The sequence below is a fragment of the Engystomops pustulosus genome, chromosome 11 (genome assembly GCF_040894005.1).
Source record: "Engystomops pustulosus chromosome 11, aEngPut4.maternal, whole genome shotgun sequence".
Taxonomy (NCBI): domain Eukaryota; kingdom Metazoa; phylum Chordata; class Amphibia; order Anura; family Leptodactylidae; genus Engystomops; species Engystomops pustulosus.
In genome coordinates, this window is record NC_092421.1 from 73687985 (window position 1) to 73709495 (window position 21511).

Consider the following 21511-nt stretch of genomic DNA (forward strand, 5'->3'; position numbering starts at 1 on the left):
GTACCCAGCTTTCCCAAGGTATCCAGCTTTCCTGGGGTTTTGGCGCTTTTTGATGCCTTAGCTGGCCTGGGGGTACTTGGAGCAGCATTGCTGCTGTTCCTTGCAGATCTTCTTACCCCCAAGGCTTCCGCAGCGCTGGCCGGTTCCTGGCTACCCCTGCCCCCCGCCGGCCTAGACCGGGAAGCAGGAGCCTGGGACTTGCTGCCCTGGCTCATGCCTGAAAACCCACTCCCTCCCTGGGAGAGGAGAGAGCAGGCCCCAGGTGGAGGTGGTTTTCCCTGGAGCTCAGGAGCAGCAGCAGCACACAGCCTCTCACAGCAACAGACAGAGATAACGAGGTAACGAGGCACACCAGAGATGCACTCACTATCTGCTGCTGGTGCAGTCACTGTGTACATACATGACATTACTTATCCTGTACTGATCCTGAGTTACATCCTGTATTATACTCCAGAGCTGCACTCACTATTCTGCTGCTGGTGCAGTCACTGTGTACATACATGACATTACTTATCCTGTACTGACCCTGAGTTATATCCTGTATTATACCCCAGAGCTGCACTCACTATTCTGCTGCTGGTGCAGTCACTGTGTACATACATGACATTACTTATCCTGTACTGATCCTGAGTTACATCCTGTATTATACCCCAGAGCTGCACTCACTATTCTGCTGCTGGTGCAGTCACTGTGTACATACATGACATTACTTATCCTGTTCTGATCCTGAGTTACATCCTGTATTATACTCCAGAGCTGCACTCACTATTCTCCTGCTGGTGCAGTCACTGTGTACATACATGACATTACTTATCCTGTACTGATCCTGAGTTACATCCTGTATTATACTCCAGAGCTGCACTCACTATTCTGCTGCTGGTGCAGTCACTGTGTACATACATGACATTACTTATCCTGTACTGACCCTGAGTTATATCCTGTATTATACCCCAGAGCTGCACTCACTATTCTGCTGCTGGTGCAGTCACTGTGTACATACATGACATTACTTATCCTGTACTGATCCTGAGTTACATCCTGTATTATACCCCAGAGCTGCACTCACTATTCTGCTGCTGGTGCAGTCACTGTGTACATACATGACATTACTTATCCTGTTCTGATCCTGAGTTACATCCTGTATTATACTCCAGAGCTGCACTCACTATTCTCCTGCTGGTGCAGTCACTGTGTACATACATGACATTACTTATCCTGTACTGATCCTGAGTTACATCCTGTATTATACTCCAGAGCTGCACTCACTATTCTGCTGCTGGTGCAGTCACTGTGTACATACATGACATTACTTATCCTGTACTGACCCTGAGTTATATCCTGTATTATACCCCAGAGCTGCACTCACTATTCTGCTGCTGGTGCAGTCACTGTGTACATACATGACATTACTTATCCTGTACTGATCCTGAGTTACATCCTGTATTATACCCCAGAGCTGCACTCACTATTCTGCTGCTGGTGCAGTCACTGTGTACATACATGACATTACTTATCCTGTTCTGATCCTGAGTTACATCCTGTATTATACTCCAGAGCTGCACTCACTATTCTCCTGCTGGTGCAGTCACTGTGTACATACATGACATTACTTATCCTGTACTGATCCTGAGTTACATCCTGTATTATACTCCAGAGCTGCACTCACTATTCTGCTGCTGGTGCAGTCACTGTGTACATACATGACATTACTTATCCTGTACTGATCCTGAGTTACATCCTGTATTATACCCCAGAGCTGCACTCACTATTCTGCTGCTGGTGCAGTCACTGTGTACATACATGACATTACTTATCCTGTACTGATCCTGAGTTACATCCTGTACTATATTCCAGAGCTGCACTCACTATTCTGCTGTATACATAAGCTGCAGTAAGAGCTTTTCGGTGACTGTGTTCCCTATTCTTCCAGTCCTAATGACGCTTGGAAATGTGAATGTGGGGTGACGAAGCCCCTATAATGTGGTCAGCTTCCCCGCCCTCCTTTGTGGGTTCTGCTGGGTTCTAATTTCCATCTGTTGTTTGGGGGAAGGGCAGCTCATGGACAATTAGATCTGGGGGTCGGGGCCCTGCTTTGTATGACAATGGTCATGTTGATGTCAGTCAGTGATGTGTGCGGCAGTCACAGGGGCCCCTCAGCTTGAGACATTAAGCAGCCGCCTGCTGGGTCAGAGGTCAGGATCAGCGTCATGACCTCCACATTACATCTCCCTCTAATTGACAATGAATTAACAAGATGCAGTCATTCTGTTACTGAGCCCCTGACATTTCCATCTATTAGGAGTGAGCGTCTGGCAAGGCTGGGGTGACACACTGTGACATATCTGCTGCTGCTACTCGCCCCCTCACATCGCCCGCCGGGCACTACGCCACATCTATGAACTTTATCAGAAATGGGTGAATCACTAGGAAATATCAGGCTTATTCTTTATTATTATATGACCAGTAGGTGGCAATATATTATTTCTTAGTTTTAGTTTCTTTTACTCTTTGCACCATCATTAATACTAAGAGAAGACCAGATCAACCTTTAATAACACAAGACCAGCGTGTAATAACACAAGACCAGCGTATAATAACACAGGACCAGCGCATAATAACACAGGACCAGCGCATAATAACACAGGACCAGCGTATAATAACACTGGACCAGCGTATAATAACACTGGACCAGCGTATAATAACACTGGACCAGCGTATAATAACACAGGACCAGCGTATAATAACACAGGACCAGCGTATAATAACACAAGACCAGCGTATAATAACACAGGACCAGCGTATAATAACACAGGACCAGCGTATAATAACACAGGACCAGCGTATAATAACACAGGATCAGCGTATAATAACACAAGACCAGCGTATAATAACTCAGGACCAGCGTATAATAACACAGGACCAGCGTATAATAACACAGGACCAGCGTATAATAACACAGGACCAGCGCATAATAACACAGGACCAGCGCATAATAACACAGGACCAGCGTATAATAACACAGGACCAGCGTATAATAACACAAGACCAGCGTATAATAACACAGGACCAGCGTATAATAACACAAGACCAGTGTATAGTAACAGTGGGTAAAGAAAGTATTGAGACCCCTTCATATTGTTCACTCTTTGTATCATTGCAGCCAATTGGTAAGATCAGAAAAGTTCTTTTTTTGCTTATTAATGTGCACTATACCCCCCCTCCCATCTTAACATGAAAAACAAAAATGTAGACAATTTTGTAATTTATTAAACAAGAAAAACTGAAATATCACATGGTCATAAGTTATCAGACCATTTGCTGTGACGCTTATATTTAACTCACATGCTGTCCATTTCCTTTTGATCCACCTTGAGATGGTTCTACTCCTGCATTGGAGTCCAGCTGTGTTTAATTAAACTGATTGGACTTGATTAGGAAAGGCACACACCTGTCTATATAAGACCTCACAGCAGCTCACTGCATATCAGAACACATGAGAATCATGAGGTATAAGGAACTGCCAAAGAAGTTCAGAGACAGAATTGTGGCAAGGAACAGATCTGGCCAAGGTTACAAAATAATTTCTGCAGCACTCAAGGTCCCTAATAGTACAGTGGCCTCCATTATCCTCAAATTGAAGAAGTTTGGGACATCCACAACTGTTCCTCTACCTGGCCGTCCAGCCTAACTAAGCAACAGTGGGGAAAGAGCCCTGGTGAGAAAGGTAAAGAAGAACAACAAAATCACTGTGGCTGAGCTCCAGAGATGCAGGAGGGAGATGGGAGTCACCTATCACTGCAGACTCCTGGCTGCACCAGCTCCAAAGCTGCTTCTACTCAACTCTGAGCAAATGGGCTGAATTCTTATCACCTCGGGCCGGATACTCATCACCGGGGGCCGGTTGATCATCACCGGGGGCCGGTTGATCATCACCGGGGGCTGAATACTTATCACCAGGGGCCGGATACTCATCACCGGGGGCCGGATACTCATCACCGGGGGCCGGATACTTATCACCGTGGGTCGGATACTCATCACCGGGGGCCGAGTACTCATCACCAGGGACCGGATAGTCATCACCAGGGACCGGATACTCATCACCAGGGGCCGGATACTCATCACCAGGGGCCGGATACTCATCACCAGGGGCCGGATACTCATCACCAGGGGCCGGATACTCATCACCAGGGGCCGGATACTCATCACCAGGGGCCGGATACTCATCACCAGGGGACGGATACTCATCACCAGGGGACGGATACTCATCACCAGGGGACGGATACTCATCACTAGGGGACTGATACTCATCACCAGGGGCTGAATACTCATCACCAGGGGCTGAATACTTATCACCAGGGGAGATTTCAGTTTTTCTTGTTAATAAATTAGCAAAAATATCTACATTTCTGTTTTTTTCCGGGGCAGAATGCACATTAATGAGCAAAAAAACTCAACGTATTTGATATTATCTATTGGCTGCACTGAAACAAAAAGTGAAAAATGTAAAGGGTCTGAATACTTTCCGTACCCCCTGTAGGTCCAGGCAGTGTGAGGAGACACACCCAGTGCACTTGAAGAAGCTACAATCCTGGAATATTAATTCATATATCACAGTCCTGCTGCTGCTACTAACAACATACACAAAGCTCTAGTTGTACATCTCTCCAGAGACGATACATAATGCTGGCTGCAGAGAGCACAGAGCACAGCAGTGTGAGGATACACCCCCAGGTACAATACCTAACACTGCATAATGGTCACACCTTCTCCCTTGCCCTTTCCCTATTGATATCCTGAGCCTAGTCCATGTGATGGGTGACATTAGCAGTACTTGTACAGTCAGAGGGTAAGTGAGTGCAGGCACCTACCCTGCAAGATCTGGTACATGCTCCAGTATATCCTCAGGCAGTTCTTCTCCTTCTTCATGCCCCTCTTGCAGCGGCAGTTGTACAGAGATTTCTGTTTCAGCGCCTCGGTGGCGTTCTTGCACTCGTCCTTGGCCTCCAGGCCGGTGACTTTGCTGAAGTTGGTCTCTTTCCCGGCCACGCACTGGCGTAGAGTCCTGTACTTGGCGCTGCACTCCGTCTCCTTCAGGCACTGCTCATTGGCTTTCACACAGTCCAATCTTTCCCCGGATGGCAGACGCTTCACCTCAGCAGACAGAACGGCATCTGCAGCGGCAAAGAGAGACACAAGGTGAGATTATAAAAACGTAAAGGATAAAACTCCTACACAGACCACATCAATGCACGGCGCCCCCTACTGCAGCAGAACTGCATGTACAGAGAGGCTGCAGCACTAGGATAACAGTATATCTTCATAACAGATGGAACTTTCTTTTTTTCTGATACAGAACTCCAAATCATCTGCATAGTAAGCGGGAACTGAAAGAAAATGTATGTTTATCTGCAATCACCACTAAGGGGAGCCTCTCACATACAGATTATACACCACCACTAGGGGGAGCTAACTACATACAGGTTATATACCACCACTAGGAGGAGGTCACTACATACAGATTATACACCACCACTAGGGGGAGCTTAATATGTACAGATTACACAGCCACCACAAGGGGGAGCTCCTCACATACAGATTATACAGCCACCACAAGGAGGAGCTAAATACATACAGATTATACAGCCACCACTAGGGGGAGCTCCTCATATACAGAATATACACCACTAGGGGGAGATCACTACATACAGAATATACACCACCCCTAGGAGGAGCTCACTACATACAGATTATACACAACCACTAGGGGGAGCTCCTCATATACAGAATATACACCACCACTAGGGGGAGCTCACTACATACAGATTATACACCACCACTAGGGGGAGTTCACTACATACAGATTATACAGCCACCACTAGGGGGAGTTCACTACATACCGATTATACAGACACCACTAGGAGGAGCTAAATACATACAGATTATGCAGCCACCACTAGGGGGAGCTCCTCATATACAGAATATACACCACTAGGGGGAGATCACTACATACAGAATATACACCACTAGGGGGAGATCACTACATACAGAATATACAGCCACCACTAAGGGGAGTTCACTACATACAGATTATACAGCGAACACTAGGGAGAGCTCACTACATACAGATTATACACCCACCCCTAGGGGGAGCTCACTACATACAGATTATACAGCAAACACTAGGGGGAGCTCACTACATACAGATTATACAGCCACCCCTAGGGGGAGTTCACTACATACAGATTATACAGCCACCACTAGGGGGAGTTCACTACATGCAGATGATAAAGCCCCCACTAGGGGGAGTTCACTACATGCAGATGATAAAGCCCCCACTAGGGTGAGTTCACTACATACAGATTATACACCACCACTAGGGGGAGCTCACTACATACAGATTATACAGCCATCACTAGGGGGAGGTCACTACATACGGATTATACAACCATCACTAGGGGGAGGTCACTACATACAGATTATACAGCCGCCACTAGGGAGAGCTCACTACATACAGATTATACACCACCACTAGGGAGAGCTCACTACATACAGATTATACAGCCATCACTAGGGGGAGGTCACTACATACGGATTATACAACCACCACTAGGGGGAGCTCACTACATACAGATTATACGTATAGCCACCACTAGGAGGAGCTCACTACATACAGATTATACAGACACCACTAGGAGGAGCTAAATACATACAGATTATGCAGCCACCACTAGGGGGAGCTCCTCATATACAGAATATACACCACTAGGGGGAGATCACTACATACAGAATATACACCCCCCCTAGGAGGAGCTCACTACATACAGATTATACACCACCACTAGGGGGAGCTCCTCAAATACAGAATATACACCACCCGTAGGGGGAGCTCACTACATACAGATTATACACCACCACTAGGGGGAGCTCACTACATACAGATTATACGTATAGCCACCAGTAGGAGGAGCTAAATACATACAGATTATACAGCCACCACTAGGGGGAGCTCCTCATATACAGAATATACACCACTAGGGGGAGATCACTACATACAGAATATACAGCCACCACTAAGGGGAGTTCACTACATACAGATTATACAGCGAACACTAGGGCGAGCTCACTACATACAGATTATACACCCACCCCTAGGGGGAGCTCACTACATACAGATTATACAGCAAACACTAGGGGGAGCACACTACATACAGATTATACAGCCACCACTAGGGGGAGTTCACTACATGCAGATGATAAAGCCCCCACTAGGGTGAGTTCACTACATACAGTGTATACACCACTAGGGGGAGCTCACTACATACAGATTATACAGCCACCACTAGGAGGAGCTAAATACATACAGATTATACAGCCACAACTAGGGGGAGCTCCTCATATACAGAATATACACCACCACTAGGGGGAGCTCACTAGATACAGATTATACACCACCACTAGGGGGAGCTCACTACATACAGATTGTACAGCCATCACTAGGGGGAGGTCACTACATACGGATTATACAACCACCACTAGGGGGAGTTCACTACATACAGATTATATAGCCACCACTAGGGGGAGCTCACTACATACAGATTATACATACACCACTAGGAGGAGCTCACTACATACAGATTATACATACACCACTAGGGGGAGCTCACTACATACAGATTATACATACACCACTAGGAGGAGCTCACTACATACAGATTATACAGCCGCCACTAGGGAGAGCTCACTACATACAGATTATACAACCACCACTAGGGGGAGCTCACTACATACAGATTATACAGACACTACTAAGAAGAGCTAAATACATACAGACTATACACCACCACTAGAAGGATGTGTTTTGGAGAGGTGAGATGCTGGGTCACATCCTAAGTTATACAGGGGGCTGAGCTGCTCTGTCCATATGTGCATTCTCTTTATGATATGAGATTCCTGCTGCAGTATTTTTCAATTTTTTTGCTGGGATCTGTACGGCAAATACATGATGTAATCCAAATAGTGACATCATTATACCCAGTGGTGGGGAATTACTCCAGACATCCTGAGCCATACACAGTATATATGTATAAGTACCCCTATGGCTCCCCATATCCCAGCAGAGGCTGTCACTAACTAGACCCCCAGGGATCCCTATCTTTTACTATACTTCCATTTTAACATCTATTATGACTTCAAACTGTACTTTACTGACGCATTGTAACAAATATGCAGTGAACATTGTGACAGGATGTGCAACTTCCAAACTGCACGGACGGCTTCCCTATGGAGGTCCCCATGTTATCTGTGGTCCTCGGAGGTTAATTAGGACCCCTGCAGATTCTTGTTTGGCACAGGTCACATGTGTCATCGAAGGGGGGAGGGAGGGGGATATGGTGTCAGGAGGAAAGGGTCCAGGTATGACCGTCCCATGATCTCACTATGGCGTCATCTGCTGCCCAGAATCTCACAGGATGAATCACTGCCTCGTAGGGACGGAATTAGAGGACTACAACCCTCATCATAACACAATGCAGCTCCCAACAATCAATTCAATTCCGAGAAAGATACAAAGCTGGTAATAAACCAGTAATGGCCCCAGAATCAGAGGGGAAACACAATTTACACTACAACCTGTATGCGACCCCAGGATGAGCCCCCATTGTCTGTTATTAGAGAAGGGTCTGATCTTTGAAGCAGAAAGCAATCCAGATGTCAGAAACCCTTGTGCAGAGCTCACAATCTGATATACAAATCATAAACAATGTATCACTCCCATCATCCTTGTCCTACATACATGCTGGAGTTACAGGAAGTGACTGACCTCATCAGGTGTGTATGAGGTAAGTCCCAGTGCTGTCGCTCTCAGGTAGGCAATCCTCTATGCAACAGGTGAAATTTTTCTGAAAAATGAAAGACCCCTAATCACAGACCCCCAGAGATTGAGCTGCCAGACACTGGCTCACAGCGCCCCCTGGCAGCCACACCTGGATCTTCCAGGACTTCACAGTCATCTGGAGATGGAGAGATGATATTTCGGGTGAGTGCTGCAGAGTCTGATCCCATTGCAGGAGATATCGTCTACATGTCTTGATATATTTTACTGGCCTCCACTAGGCTTGTCCTCTGTCCCCCCTCTAATACAATTATTAGTTGTGTCCTCCACAAATCTAGAGAAGAAGCCACTACTGGAAGCCATAAGAAGCCTATATGTAGGGGGCACAGCAAGCTCATGGACGAAAACCACAAGAATTACAGGGGAAGTAGAGGGGGGACAATGGGGGGAACCTCCAGCTTCTAGATGTGCAAAGCTGGTAGAGACATCCCCTACTAGACCTGGCACAGCAGACAAAGGACCTACCATGTAACTGGGGGGTGAATACATCTGAACAGGTAAAATCTCCTCTCCATTTCACAAATACTTTTAATTTGTGTTTTTCTATCTCACAAAATATAATGAAAATACATATAGTTCTCTGCAGTGGCCTCCTAACCATCACCATACAGAGCACCCTACCACCTAACCATCACAATACAGAGCACCCTACCACCTAACCATCACCATACAGAGCACCCTACCACCTAACCATCACCATACAGAGCACCCTGCCACCTAACAATCACCATACAGAGCACCCTACCACCTAACCATCACCATACAGAGCACCCTACCACTTAACCATCACCATACAGAGCTCCCCACTACCTAACCATCACCATACAGAGCACCGTGCCACCTAACCATCACCATACAGAGCACCCTGCCACCTAACCATCACAATACAGAGCACCCTGCCACCTAACCATCACCATACAGAGCACCCTGCCACCTAACAATCACCATACAGAGCACCCTACCACTTAATCATCACCATACAGAGCACCCTACCACCTAACCATCACCATACAGAGCTCCCCACTACCTAACCATCACCATACAGAGCACCCTGCCACCTAACCATCACCATACAGAGCACCCTGCCACCTAACCATCACCATACAGAGCACCTTACCACCTAACCATCACCATACAGAGCACCCTGCCACCTAACAATCACTATACAGAGCACCCTACCACCTAACCATCACCATACAGAGCACCCTACCACTTAACCATCACCATACAGAGCATCCTACCACCTAACCATCACAATACAGAGCACCCTGCCACCTAACCATCACCATACAGAGCACCCTGCCACCTAACCATCACCATACAGAGCACCTTACCACCTAACCATCACCATACAGAGCACCCTGCCACCTAACAATCACTATACAGAGCACCCTACCACCTAACCATCACCATACAGAGCACCCTACCACTTAACCATCACCATACAGAGCATCCTACCACCTAACCATCACAATACAGAGCACCCTGCCACCTAACCATCACCATACAGAGCACCCTGCCACCTAACAATCACCATACAGAGCACCCTACCACTTAATCATCACCATACAGAGCACCCTACCACCTAACCATCACCATACAGAGCTCCCCACTACCTAACCATCACCATACAGAGCACCCTGCCACCTAACCATCACCATACAGAGCACCCTGCCACCTAACCATCACCATACAGAGCACCTTACCACCTAACCATCACCATACAGAGCACCCTGCCACCTAACAATCACTATACAGAGCACCCTACCACCTAACCATCACCATACAGAGCACCCTACCACTTAACCATCACCATACAGAGCACCCTGCCACCTAACCATCACCATACAGAGCTCCCCACTACCTAACCATCACCATACAGAGCACCCTGCCACCTAACCATCACCATACAGAGCACCCTGCCACCTAACCATCACCATACAGAGCACCCTGCCACCTAAGCATCACCATACAGAGCACCCTGCCACCTAAGCATCACCATACAGAGCACCCTGCCACCTAAGCATCACCATACAGAGCGCCCTACCACCTAACCATCACCATACAGAGCACCCTAACTCCTAACCATCACCATACAGAGCGCCCTACCACCTAACCATCACCATTCAGAGCACCCTACCACCTAACCAACACCATATACAGCTTCCTACTACTTAACCAACACCATACAGAGCACCCTACCACCTAACCAACACCATAAAGAGCACCCCACCACCTAACCATCACCATAAAGAGCACCCCACCACCTAACCATCACCATACAGAACACCCCACCACCTAACCATCACCATACAGAGCACCCAACCAACTAACCATCACCATACAGAGCTCCCTACCACCTAACCATCACCACAGAGCACCCTACCACCTAACCAACACTATACAACGCACCCTACCACCTAACCATCACCATACAGAGCACCCTACCACCTAAGCATCACCATACAGAGCGCCCTACCATCTAACCACCACCATACAGAGCACCCTACCACCTAACCATCACCATACAGAGCACCCTACCACCTAACCATCACAATACAGAGCACCCTACCACCTAACCATCACAATACAGAGCACCCTACCACCTAACCATCACCATACACGGCACCCTACCACCTAACCATCACCATACATGGCACCCTACCACCTAAGCATCACCATACAGAGCGCCCTACCATCTAACCATCACCATACAGAGCGCTCTACCACCTAACCATCACCACAGAGCACCCTACCACCTAACCATCACAATATAGAGCACCCTACCACCTAAGCATCACCATACAGAGCGCCCTACCATCTAACCATCACCATACAGAGCGCTCTACCACCTAACCATCACCATACAGAGCACCCTACCACCTAACCATCACAATACAGAGCACCCTACCACCTAACCATCACCATACAGAGCACCCTAACTCCTAACCATCACCATACAGAGCTCCCTACTACTTAACCAACACCATACAGAGCACCCTACCACCTAACCAACACCATACAGAGCACCCTACTACCTAACCATCACCATACACAGCTCCCTACCACCTAACCATCACGAATCACAGCTCGCTTCCACCAAATCATCACCATAAAGAGCACCCCACCACCTAACCATCACCATACAGAGCACCCAACCAACTAACCATCACCATACAGAGCACCCTACCACTTAACCATCACCATACAGAGCACCCTGCCACCTAACCATCACCATACAGAGCACCCTGCCACCTAACCATCACCATACAGAGCACCCTGCCACCTAACCATCACCATACAGAGCACCCTACCACCTAACCATCACCATACAGAGCACCCTGCCACCTAAGCATCACCATACAGAGCACCCTGCCACCTAAGCATCACCATACAGAGCACCCTAACACCTAACCATCAGCATACAGAGCACCCTACCACCTAACCATCACCATACAGAGCACCCTACCACCTAACCATCACCATACAGAGCACCCTTCCACCTAACCATCACCATACAGAGCACCCCACCACCTAACCAACACCATATACAGCTTCCTACTACTTAACCAACACCATACAGAGCACCCTACCACCTAACCAACACAATACAGAGCACCCTACTACCTAACCATCACCATACACAGCTCCCTACCACCTAACCATCACGAATCACAGCTCGCTTCCACCAAACCATCACCATAAAGAGCACCCCACCACCTAACCATCACCATATACAGCTCCCTACTACTTAACCAACACCATACAGAGCACCCTACCACCTAACCATCACCATACAGAGCACCCAACCAACTAACCATCACCATAGAGAGCACCCAACCAACTAACCATCACCATACAGAGATCCCTACCACCTAACGAACACCATACAGAGCTCCCTACCCCCTAACCAACACTATACAAAGTCCACATGGCCAAAAGATATTAAAAAAAAGTAACTGAGAATAGAGTAAATGTAGCAACCACATACTGGCCTAACAGTACCCAATGTCAGGGGGAGGCTGTACAAGGACCCAGAGGGACCCCTGCTGGTCACTTCGCTCATTACACGCATTGCCCCTTTAATGGAGCAGCAGAATGTTATCATCGTCCCTGTGTTCTGTATGCGAAGGACACTGCCCCACAATTGGGCCAATTATCCCACCTCCTCCCCACCCCCTCCATCCAGAAAGCTGCACAGTCATCTAGCTACAAAGCAATCACTTTACTCAATATAGGAAGCAAAAGTTGTAGCCCAGACAATGCCCAGCCCGTGCCAACCTCAGCAGAGAAGCGCCCAGTAATCACTGCCATGTCCCCAGTGCAGAGCAGAAAGCAGCAGATGGCGCTGGGTAAATACATCATTTCTTTACAAGGACTCAGTGTCTGCACGAGGTCCCTGCTTCCTAATATGGGGAAACACCGGCTGCAAGCGAGACAACAGTCTGCTTCACCCCTCAACACACAGGAAACAGGGGGAGTGATACAATGTATCCGGGGGAGAAACATGGACACTCTCCTGCCCGACTACAATGTAGCGACTTCAGAGCATGGAGCTAATCTCCTGGAAACTCCACAACATCCGACAATCCGGAGACCTGTATCCTGGTCACCAGAGGCAGATATTAACCCTTCACCAAGATGTTACTATGAGTAGTGGTGTCATAGATTTCTATGCTAGACATTGCACGATCCTAAGTATAATCTATAATCTCTGAATAATATATATATATGTGCATAGTATAGTCTACAGAGAAATACTCAGTGTGTGATTCATACGTGAATAATCTATTGTCTATCTATTTTATCGACATAAAAATTATCTGTGTGTAAACTATCTGGGGATAATCTGCATCTGAACAGTCTCCCATGGATGAGTATAAGAATTCTGTTTTATTTTGTCCGGGGATTAGTTACACTTTTTGTTGCAAGTCTCTTCTCTCCTGCGGAAAGAACCGTACAGTGTGCATTACAGCCCAAGGGTCTGGAGCCACAACGACCCCTTATCATAGGAGGGGGGCACAACTTGACAAAACGGACTGGATTAGAATTACAAACTGCTGAGGGGATCTAACACAATACACAGAGGTGGATAATTCTCAGGGTCAGGAAGACGGTGTAATAAAAAACAGTGACACCCCAGAATAAGAGTCCCCCAACTTCCAAAACCCCACAAGGGGCAGCATCAAAGATCCTATAGATTAAAACTTCATTATACAAGGATCCCGTGGACTCCTGTCATTCCATGGGTTCCTGTATATAAGAATCCCCTGCAACCAGTCCTTTCTCCTGATCTCTGCATATAAGCATCCCCCGTATCCAGTCCCTTCCCTAGGTCCCTGTATAAAATGATTCCCGTACGAAGTCCCTTCCCTGGGTCTCTGAATATAAGGATCCCGCAACAGTCCTTTCCGTGGGTCACTATATAAAAGGATCTTCGCATCCAGTCCCTTTCCGGGGTCTCTGTAAATAAGAATCCCCCGCACCCAGTCCCTTCTCTGGGTCACTATATATATAAGGATCCCCTGCACACAGTCCCTTCTCTAGGTCACTCAATATAAGGTTCCTCTGCACCCATTCCCTTCCAGAGTAAAATACATAGGGATCTCCTGCACCCAGTCTCTATCCTCAGTACTTTATAAAGAAATCTCTATGATTACTTTTTACAGTTCTCCATTCCTTTCACTTTTACTCCGGAGACTCAGGCACCCAGTCTATCCTCCATGACTTCAGAGTGATCACAAAACAGAGGTCCTCAGCACCCAGTCCCTATTCATAACACTTTATATAAGGTTCTCTGTGCTAATTACTTAGTTGCAGTTTTTCACTTTATACAGGGTTCCTCTTACGTTATACAAGGCTATGTACTAGTCTATCACTTTATAGATGGATCTGTATCCACTTTATACATGGTTCCAGTCTCTGCCTTGGCCAGTGTATACTTAGTCTTGTACCCGTTTTTGCCTTGGCCAGTGTATACATGGTCCTGTACCCGTCTCTGCCCTGGCCAGTGTATACATGGTCCTGTACCCGTCTCTGCCCTGGCCAGTGTATACATGGTCCTGTACCCGTCTCTGCCGTGGCCAGTGTATACATGGTTATGTACTAGTGTCTGCCCTGACCAGTGTATACATGGTTATGTACCAGTGTCTGTCCTGATACCTTTATACCTGGTTCCTTACCAGTCTATCACTTTATAGAGGGCTCTGAACCAAGTCTCTGCCCCGATCACTTTATTTAGGGTTCTGTGCCCCGGCTTTGCCTTGGCTCTCTCGGCACAGGGTTTTCTAGCTCAGTGATGCCCACATACACACACGGTAAACACTCACCCATCAGGGGCAGCAGCAGGTACAGGGTGACACCCAGCATGGTGCCCGCTCACAGATCCAGGACGGGCTCAGCAGGTAAAAACATCCACATCCCACAAGTTCCCATTCACAGAGAGAGGAGGCAGATCCAAAGGCAGAGTCCAGAGGGGTCCCGGGGGCACAGATCCACAGGGCACTCACAGACCGCAATACAATCCAACCTGCAAACCCAGGAGCGCAGGAGCCGGAGCTGCAGCTGCACGGAACACAAGCCAAGGAGTGAGAGGAGCAGCCGGGACCGGGGGAGGAGACAGGAGGGGGGGAGGAGGGGGACAAGGGAGGGGGCGCTGGACCTGGCACCCACTACATGAGGGTCACAGGACCTGGGACACTCTACATGAGGTGCACAGAAGATGGGGGGCACAGGACCTGGGACACTACATGAGGTGCACAGAAGATGGGGGGCACAGGACCTGGGACACTACATGAGGTGCACAGAAGATGGGGGGCACAGGACCTGGGACACTGTACATGAGTTGCACAGAAGATGAGGGGGCGCTGGACCTGGCACCAACTACATGATGGGCACACAAGATGGGGGGCACAGGACCTGGGACCCACTACCTGAGGTGCACAGAAGATGAGGGGGCGCTGGACCTGGCACCAACTACATGATGGGCACACAAGATGGGGGGCACAGGACCTGGGAACCACTACATGAGGTGCACAGAAGATGGGGGGCACTGGACCTGGGACCCACTACATGAGGTGCACAGAACATGGGGGGCACTGGACCAGGGACACTTTACATGAGGTGCACAGAACATGGGGGGCACTAGACCTGGGACACTCTACATGAGGTGCACAGAAGATGGGGGGTGGGGGGGACCGGACCTGGCACCCACTACATGAGGTGCACAGAAGATGGGGGGCACTGGACCTGGCACCCACTACATGAGGGGCACCGAAGATGGGGGGGGGGGCACAGGACCTGGGACACTCTACATGAGGTGCATGTGGGGGGAGAAAAGGACCAGGGACCCGGCCACTACATAAAGTGCACAGAAGATATCGGGGCTGGACCTGTGCCACAGGGACTATGGGTGGTCAGGATGCGGGGCTTTATTATTAGGGTGCTCTATAAGTGATGTACATAGGATGGGGGTCACGGTGTGTTACACTGCGCACAGGAAGGACTGTACAGGACAACACAGAGGGAAGATCAGATATGGGGTGCAGATAAGATCTGTATTTGGAGGGGTGATGTATACATTGTGCAGGAGATAGGGGTCAGTGATCAGAGCCCCCTGTATGTCCTCCGGTCCCAGTACTAGTCATGGATGAATGATTGCCCCTGGCATGGATGATCTCTGGGGAGGGGAAGAGGATTATACTTATTTCCTAGTAATTTTGCTTCCTGGTTTATCAGCAAAATCTGGGAAGAATCAATACAGTAGGGAAAAGGTTAAATAAACCCAGTACTGGCAGAACTGGACCTACACTGCACACACATACATCTCTGCCAAAAATTTATGGAAGAGGTAGGAGGGCTGTACAGTACAAAGACACAAACCAAGCACTGGGTATATAGCCGGAAGATAGACATTGGGAACACTGGCTAATGTATGCACCGAGAGTTGGGTATACTGTGTGCTACATGGACAGAGCGCTGGGTATACTGGCTGCTACATGGACAGAGCGCTGGGTATACTGGCTGCTACATGGACAGAGCGCTGGGTATACTGTGTGCTACATGGACAGAGCGCTGGGTATACTGGCTGCTACATGGACAGAGCGCTGGGTATACTGGGAGCTACATGGACAGAGCGCTGGGTATACTGGCTGCTACATGGACAGAGCGCTGGGTATACTGGCTGCTACATGGACAGAGCGCTGGGTATACTGGCTGTTACATGGACAGAGCGCTGGGTATACTGGCTGCTACATGGACAGAGCGCTGGGTATACTGGCTGTTACATGGACAGAGCGCTGGGTATACTGGCTGCTACATGGACAGAGCGCTGGGTATACTGGGAGCTACGTGGACAGAGCGCTGGGTATACTGGCTGCTACATGGACAGAGCACTGGGTATACTGGGAGCTACATGGACAGAGCGCTGGGTATACTGGGAGCTACATGGACAGAGCACTGGGTATACTGGCTGCTACATGGACAGAGCGCTGGGTATACTGGCTGCTACATGGACAGAGCACTGGGTATACTGGGAGCTACATGGACAGAGCGCTGGGTATACTGGCTGCTACATGGACAGAGCGCTGGGTATACTGGCTGCTACATGGACAGAGCGCTATGTATACTGGCTGTTACATGGACAGAGCGCTGGGTATACTGGCTGCTACATGGACAGAGCGCTGGGTATACTGGGAGCTACGTGGACAGAGCGCTGGGTATACTGGCTGCTACATGGACAGAGCACTGGGTATACTGGCTGCTACAAGGACAGAGCGCTGGGTATACTGGCTGCTACATGGACAGAGCACTGGGTATACTGGGAGCTACATGGACAGAGCACTGGGTATACTGGGAGCTACATGGACACAGCACTGGGTATACTGGCTGCTACATGGACAGAGCACTGGGTATACTGGCTGCTACAAGGACAGAGCGCTGGGTATACTGGCTGCTACATGGACAGAGCACTGGGTATACTGGGAGCTACATGGACAGAGCGCTGGGTATACTGGGAGCTACATGGACACAGCACTGGGTATACTGGGAGCTACATGGACAGAGCGCTGGGTATAATTGGTTCTACATGGGCAAAGCACTGGGAATACTGGGTGCTACATGGACAGAGAACTGGGTATACTGGGAGCTACATGGACAGAGCACTGGGAATACTGGGAGCTACATGAACTGAGCACTGGGTATACTGGGCGCTACATGGACACAGCACTGGGTATACTGGGCGCTACATGGACACAGCACTGGGTATACCGGGCGCTACATGGACACAGCACTGGGTATACTGGGAGCTACATGGACAGAGCACTGGATATACTGGGAGCTACATGAACAGAGCACTGGGTATACTGGGTGCTGCATGGACACAGCACTGGGTATACTGGGAGCTACATGGACAGAGCACTAGCTATACTGGGTGCCTCATGCACAGAACACTAGTTATACTGGCTGCTATATGGGCAAGGCACTGGGTATATTTGGTGCTACATGGACAAAGCACTGGTTATATTGGATGCTACATGGACCGAGCACTGGGTATACAAGGTACTACATGGACAGAGCACTGGATATACTGGGTGCTACATGGATAGAGCAATGGGTATACTGGGTGTAACTTGAGCAGAGCACTGGTTATACTGGGTGCTATATGGACAGAGCACTGGGTATACTGGTTTCTATATGACAGAGCACTGGGTATATTGGGAGCTACATGGACAAAGCACTGGGTATAGTGGGTGTAACACGGCAAGTGCACTGGGTGCTACATGGAAAGAGCCCTGGTTATACTGGGTGCTACATGGACAGAGCACTTGTTATGCTGAGTGCTACATGGACAAAGCACTGGTTATAATGGGTGCTACATGGATAGAGCAATGGGTATACTGGGTGTAACACGGCCAGTGCACTACGTGCTGCTTGAGCAGAGCCCTGGTTATACTGGGTGCTATATGGACAGAGCACTGGGTATACTGGTTTCTATATGAGCAGAGCACTGGGTATATTGGGAGCTACATGGACAGAGCACTGGTTATACTGGGTGCTATATGGACAGAGCACTGGGTATACTGGGAGCTACATGGACAGAGCACTGGTTATACTAGGTGATACATGGATAGAGCACTGGGTAAACTGGGTGCTACATGGATAGAGCACTGGTTATAATGGGTGATACATGGATAGAGCACTGGGTTTACTGGGTGCTATGTGGACAGAGCATTGGGTATACTGGGAGCTACATGGACAGAGCACTGGGTATACTGGGAGATACATGGACAAAGCACTGGGTATACTGGGAGCTACATGGACCGAAAACTCGGTATAGTGGGAGCTACATGGACAGAGCACTGGCTATACTGGGTGCTACATGGACAGAGCACTGGATATACTGGGTGCTACATGGACAGAGCACTGGGTATACTGGGCGCTACATGGACACAGCACTGGGTATACTGGGAGCTACATGGACAGAGCACTGGGTATACTGGGTGCTGCATGGACACAGCACTGGTTATACTGGGTGATACATGAACAGAGCACTGGTTATACTGGGAGCTACATGGACAGAGCACTGGGTATACTGGGCGCTACATGGACACAGCACTGGGTATACTGGGCGCTACATGGACACAGCACTGGGTATACTGGGCGCTACATGGACACAGCACTGGGTATACTGGGCGCTACATGGACACAGCACTGGGTATACTGGGCGCTACATGGACAGAGCACTGGATATACTGGGAGCTACATGGACAGAGCACTGGATATACTGGGCGCTACATGGACACAGCACTGGGTATACTGGGAGCTACATGGACAGAGCATTGGGTATACTGGGAGCTACATGGACAGAGCACTGGATATACTGGGCGCTACATGGACACAGCACTGAGTATACTGGGCGCTACATGGACACAGCACTGGGTATACTGGGAGCTACATGGACAGAGCACTGGATATACTGGGCGCTACATGGACACAGCACTGGGTATACTGGGAGCTACATGGACAGAGCATTGGGTATACTGGGAGCTACATGGACAGAGCACTGGATATACTGGGCGCTACATGGACACAGCACTGAGTATACTGGGCGCTACATGGACACAGCACTGGGTATACTGGGAGCTACATGGACAGAGCACTGGATATACTGGGAGCTACATGGACAGAGCACTGGGTATACTGGGAGCTACATGGACAGAGCACTGGACATACTGGGGGCTACATGGACAGAGCACTGGGTATACTGGGAGCTACATGGACAGAACACTGGGTATACTGGGAGCTACATGGACAGAGCACTGGATATACTGGGTGCTACATGGACAGAGCACTGGGTATACTGGGAGCTACATGGACAGAGCACTGGGTATACTGGGAGCTACATGGACACAGCACTGGGTATACTGGGAGCTACATGGACAGAGCACTGGATATACTGGGCGCTACATGGACACAGCACTGGGTATACTGGGAGCTACATGGACAGAGCATTGGGTATACTGGGAGCTACATGGACAGAGCACTGGGTATACTGGGCGCTACATGGACACAGCACTGGGTATACTGGGCGCTACATGGACACAGCACTGGGTATACTGGGCGCTACATGGACAGAGCACTGGATATACTGGGAGCTACATGGATAGAGCACTGGATATACTGGGCGCTACATGGACACAGCACTGGATATACTGGGAGCTACATGGACAGAGCACTGGATATACTGGGCGCTACATGGACACAGCACTGGGTATACTGGGCGCTACATGGACACAGCACTGGGTATACTGGGCGCTACATGGACACAGCACTGGGTATACTGGGCGCTACATGGACAGAGCACTGGATATACTGGGAGCTACATGGACAGAGCACTGGATATACTGGGCGCTACATGGACACAGCACTGGATATACTGGGCGCTACATGGACACAGCACTGGGTATACTGGGAGCTACATGGACAGAGCATTGGGTATACTGGGAGCTACATGGACAGAGCACTGGATATACTGGGCGCTACATGGACACAGCACTGAGTATACTGGGCGCTACATGGACACAGCACTGGGTATACTGGGAGCTACATGGACAGAGCACTGGATATACTGGGAGCTACATGGACAGAGCACTGGGTATACTGGGAGCTACATGGACAGAGCACTGGACATACTGGGGGCTACATGGACAGAGCACTGGGTATACTGGGAGCTACATGGACAGAGCACTGGGTATACTGGGTGCTACATGGACACAGCACTGGGTATACTGGAAGCTACATGGACAGAGCACTGGGTATACTGGGAGCTACATGGACAGAGCACTGGGTATACTGGGAGCTACATGGACAGAGCACTGGATATACTGGGAGCTACATGGACAGAGCACTGGATATACTGGGAGCTACATGGACAGAGCACTGGATATACTGGGTGCTACATGGACAGAGCACTGAGTATACTGGGAGCTACATGGACAGAGCACTGGGTATACTGGGAGCTACATGGACACAGCACTGGGTATACTGGGAGCTACATGGACAGAGCACTGGATATACTGGGCGCTACATGGACACAGCACTGGGTATACTGGGAGCTACATG

General features: G+C 49.0%; 1 protein-coding gene across 2 annotated transcripts in view; it reads right to left on the reverse strand.

Annotated features, from left to right (window-relative positions):
• GFRA1 (GDNF family receptor alpha 1) overlaps positions 1-21511 on the reverse strand; it is a 150090-nt gene that overhangs the window by 87396 nt on the left and 41183 nt on the right. Inside the window, exons 1-2 of one of the 2 annotated variants that reach the window (XM_072130846.1) lie at positions 15220-15473; positions 4869-5171 (exon numbers count right to left, since the gene is read on the reverse strand). In XM_072130846.1, coding sequence (XP_071986947.1) covers positions 4869-5171; positions 15220-15259 — 343 coding nt within the window. In that variant the 5' untranslated portion in view covers positions 15260-15473. Of the gene's footprint in view, positions 1-4868; positions 5172-15219; positions 15474-21511 lie in introns of those variants that run through there. The other variant, XM_072130847.1, reaches the window with a different exon arrangement.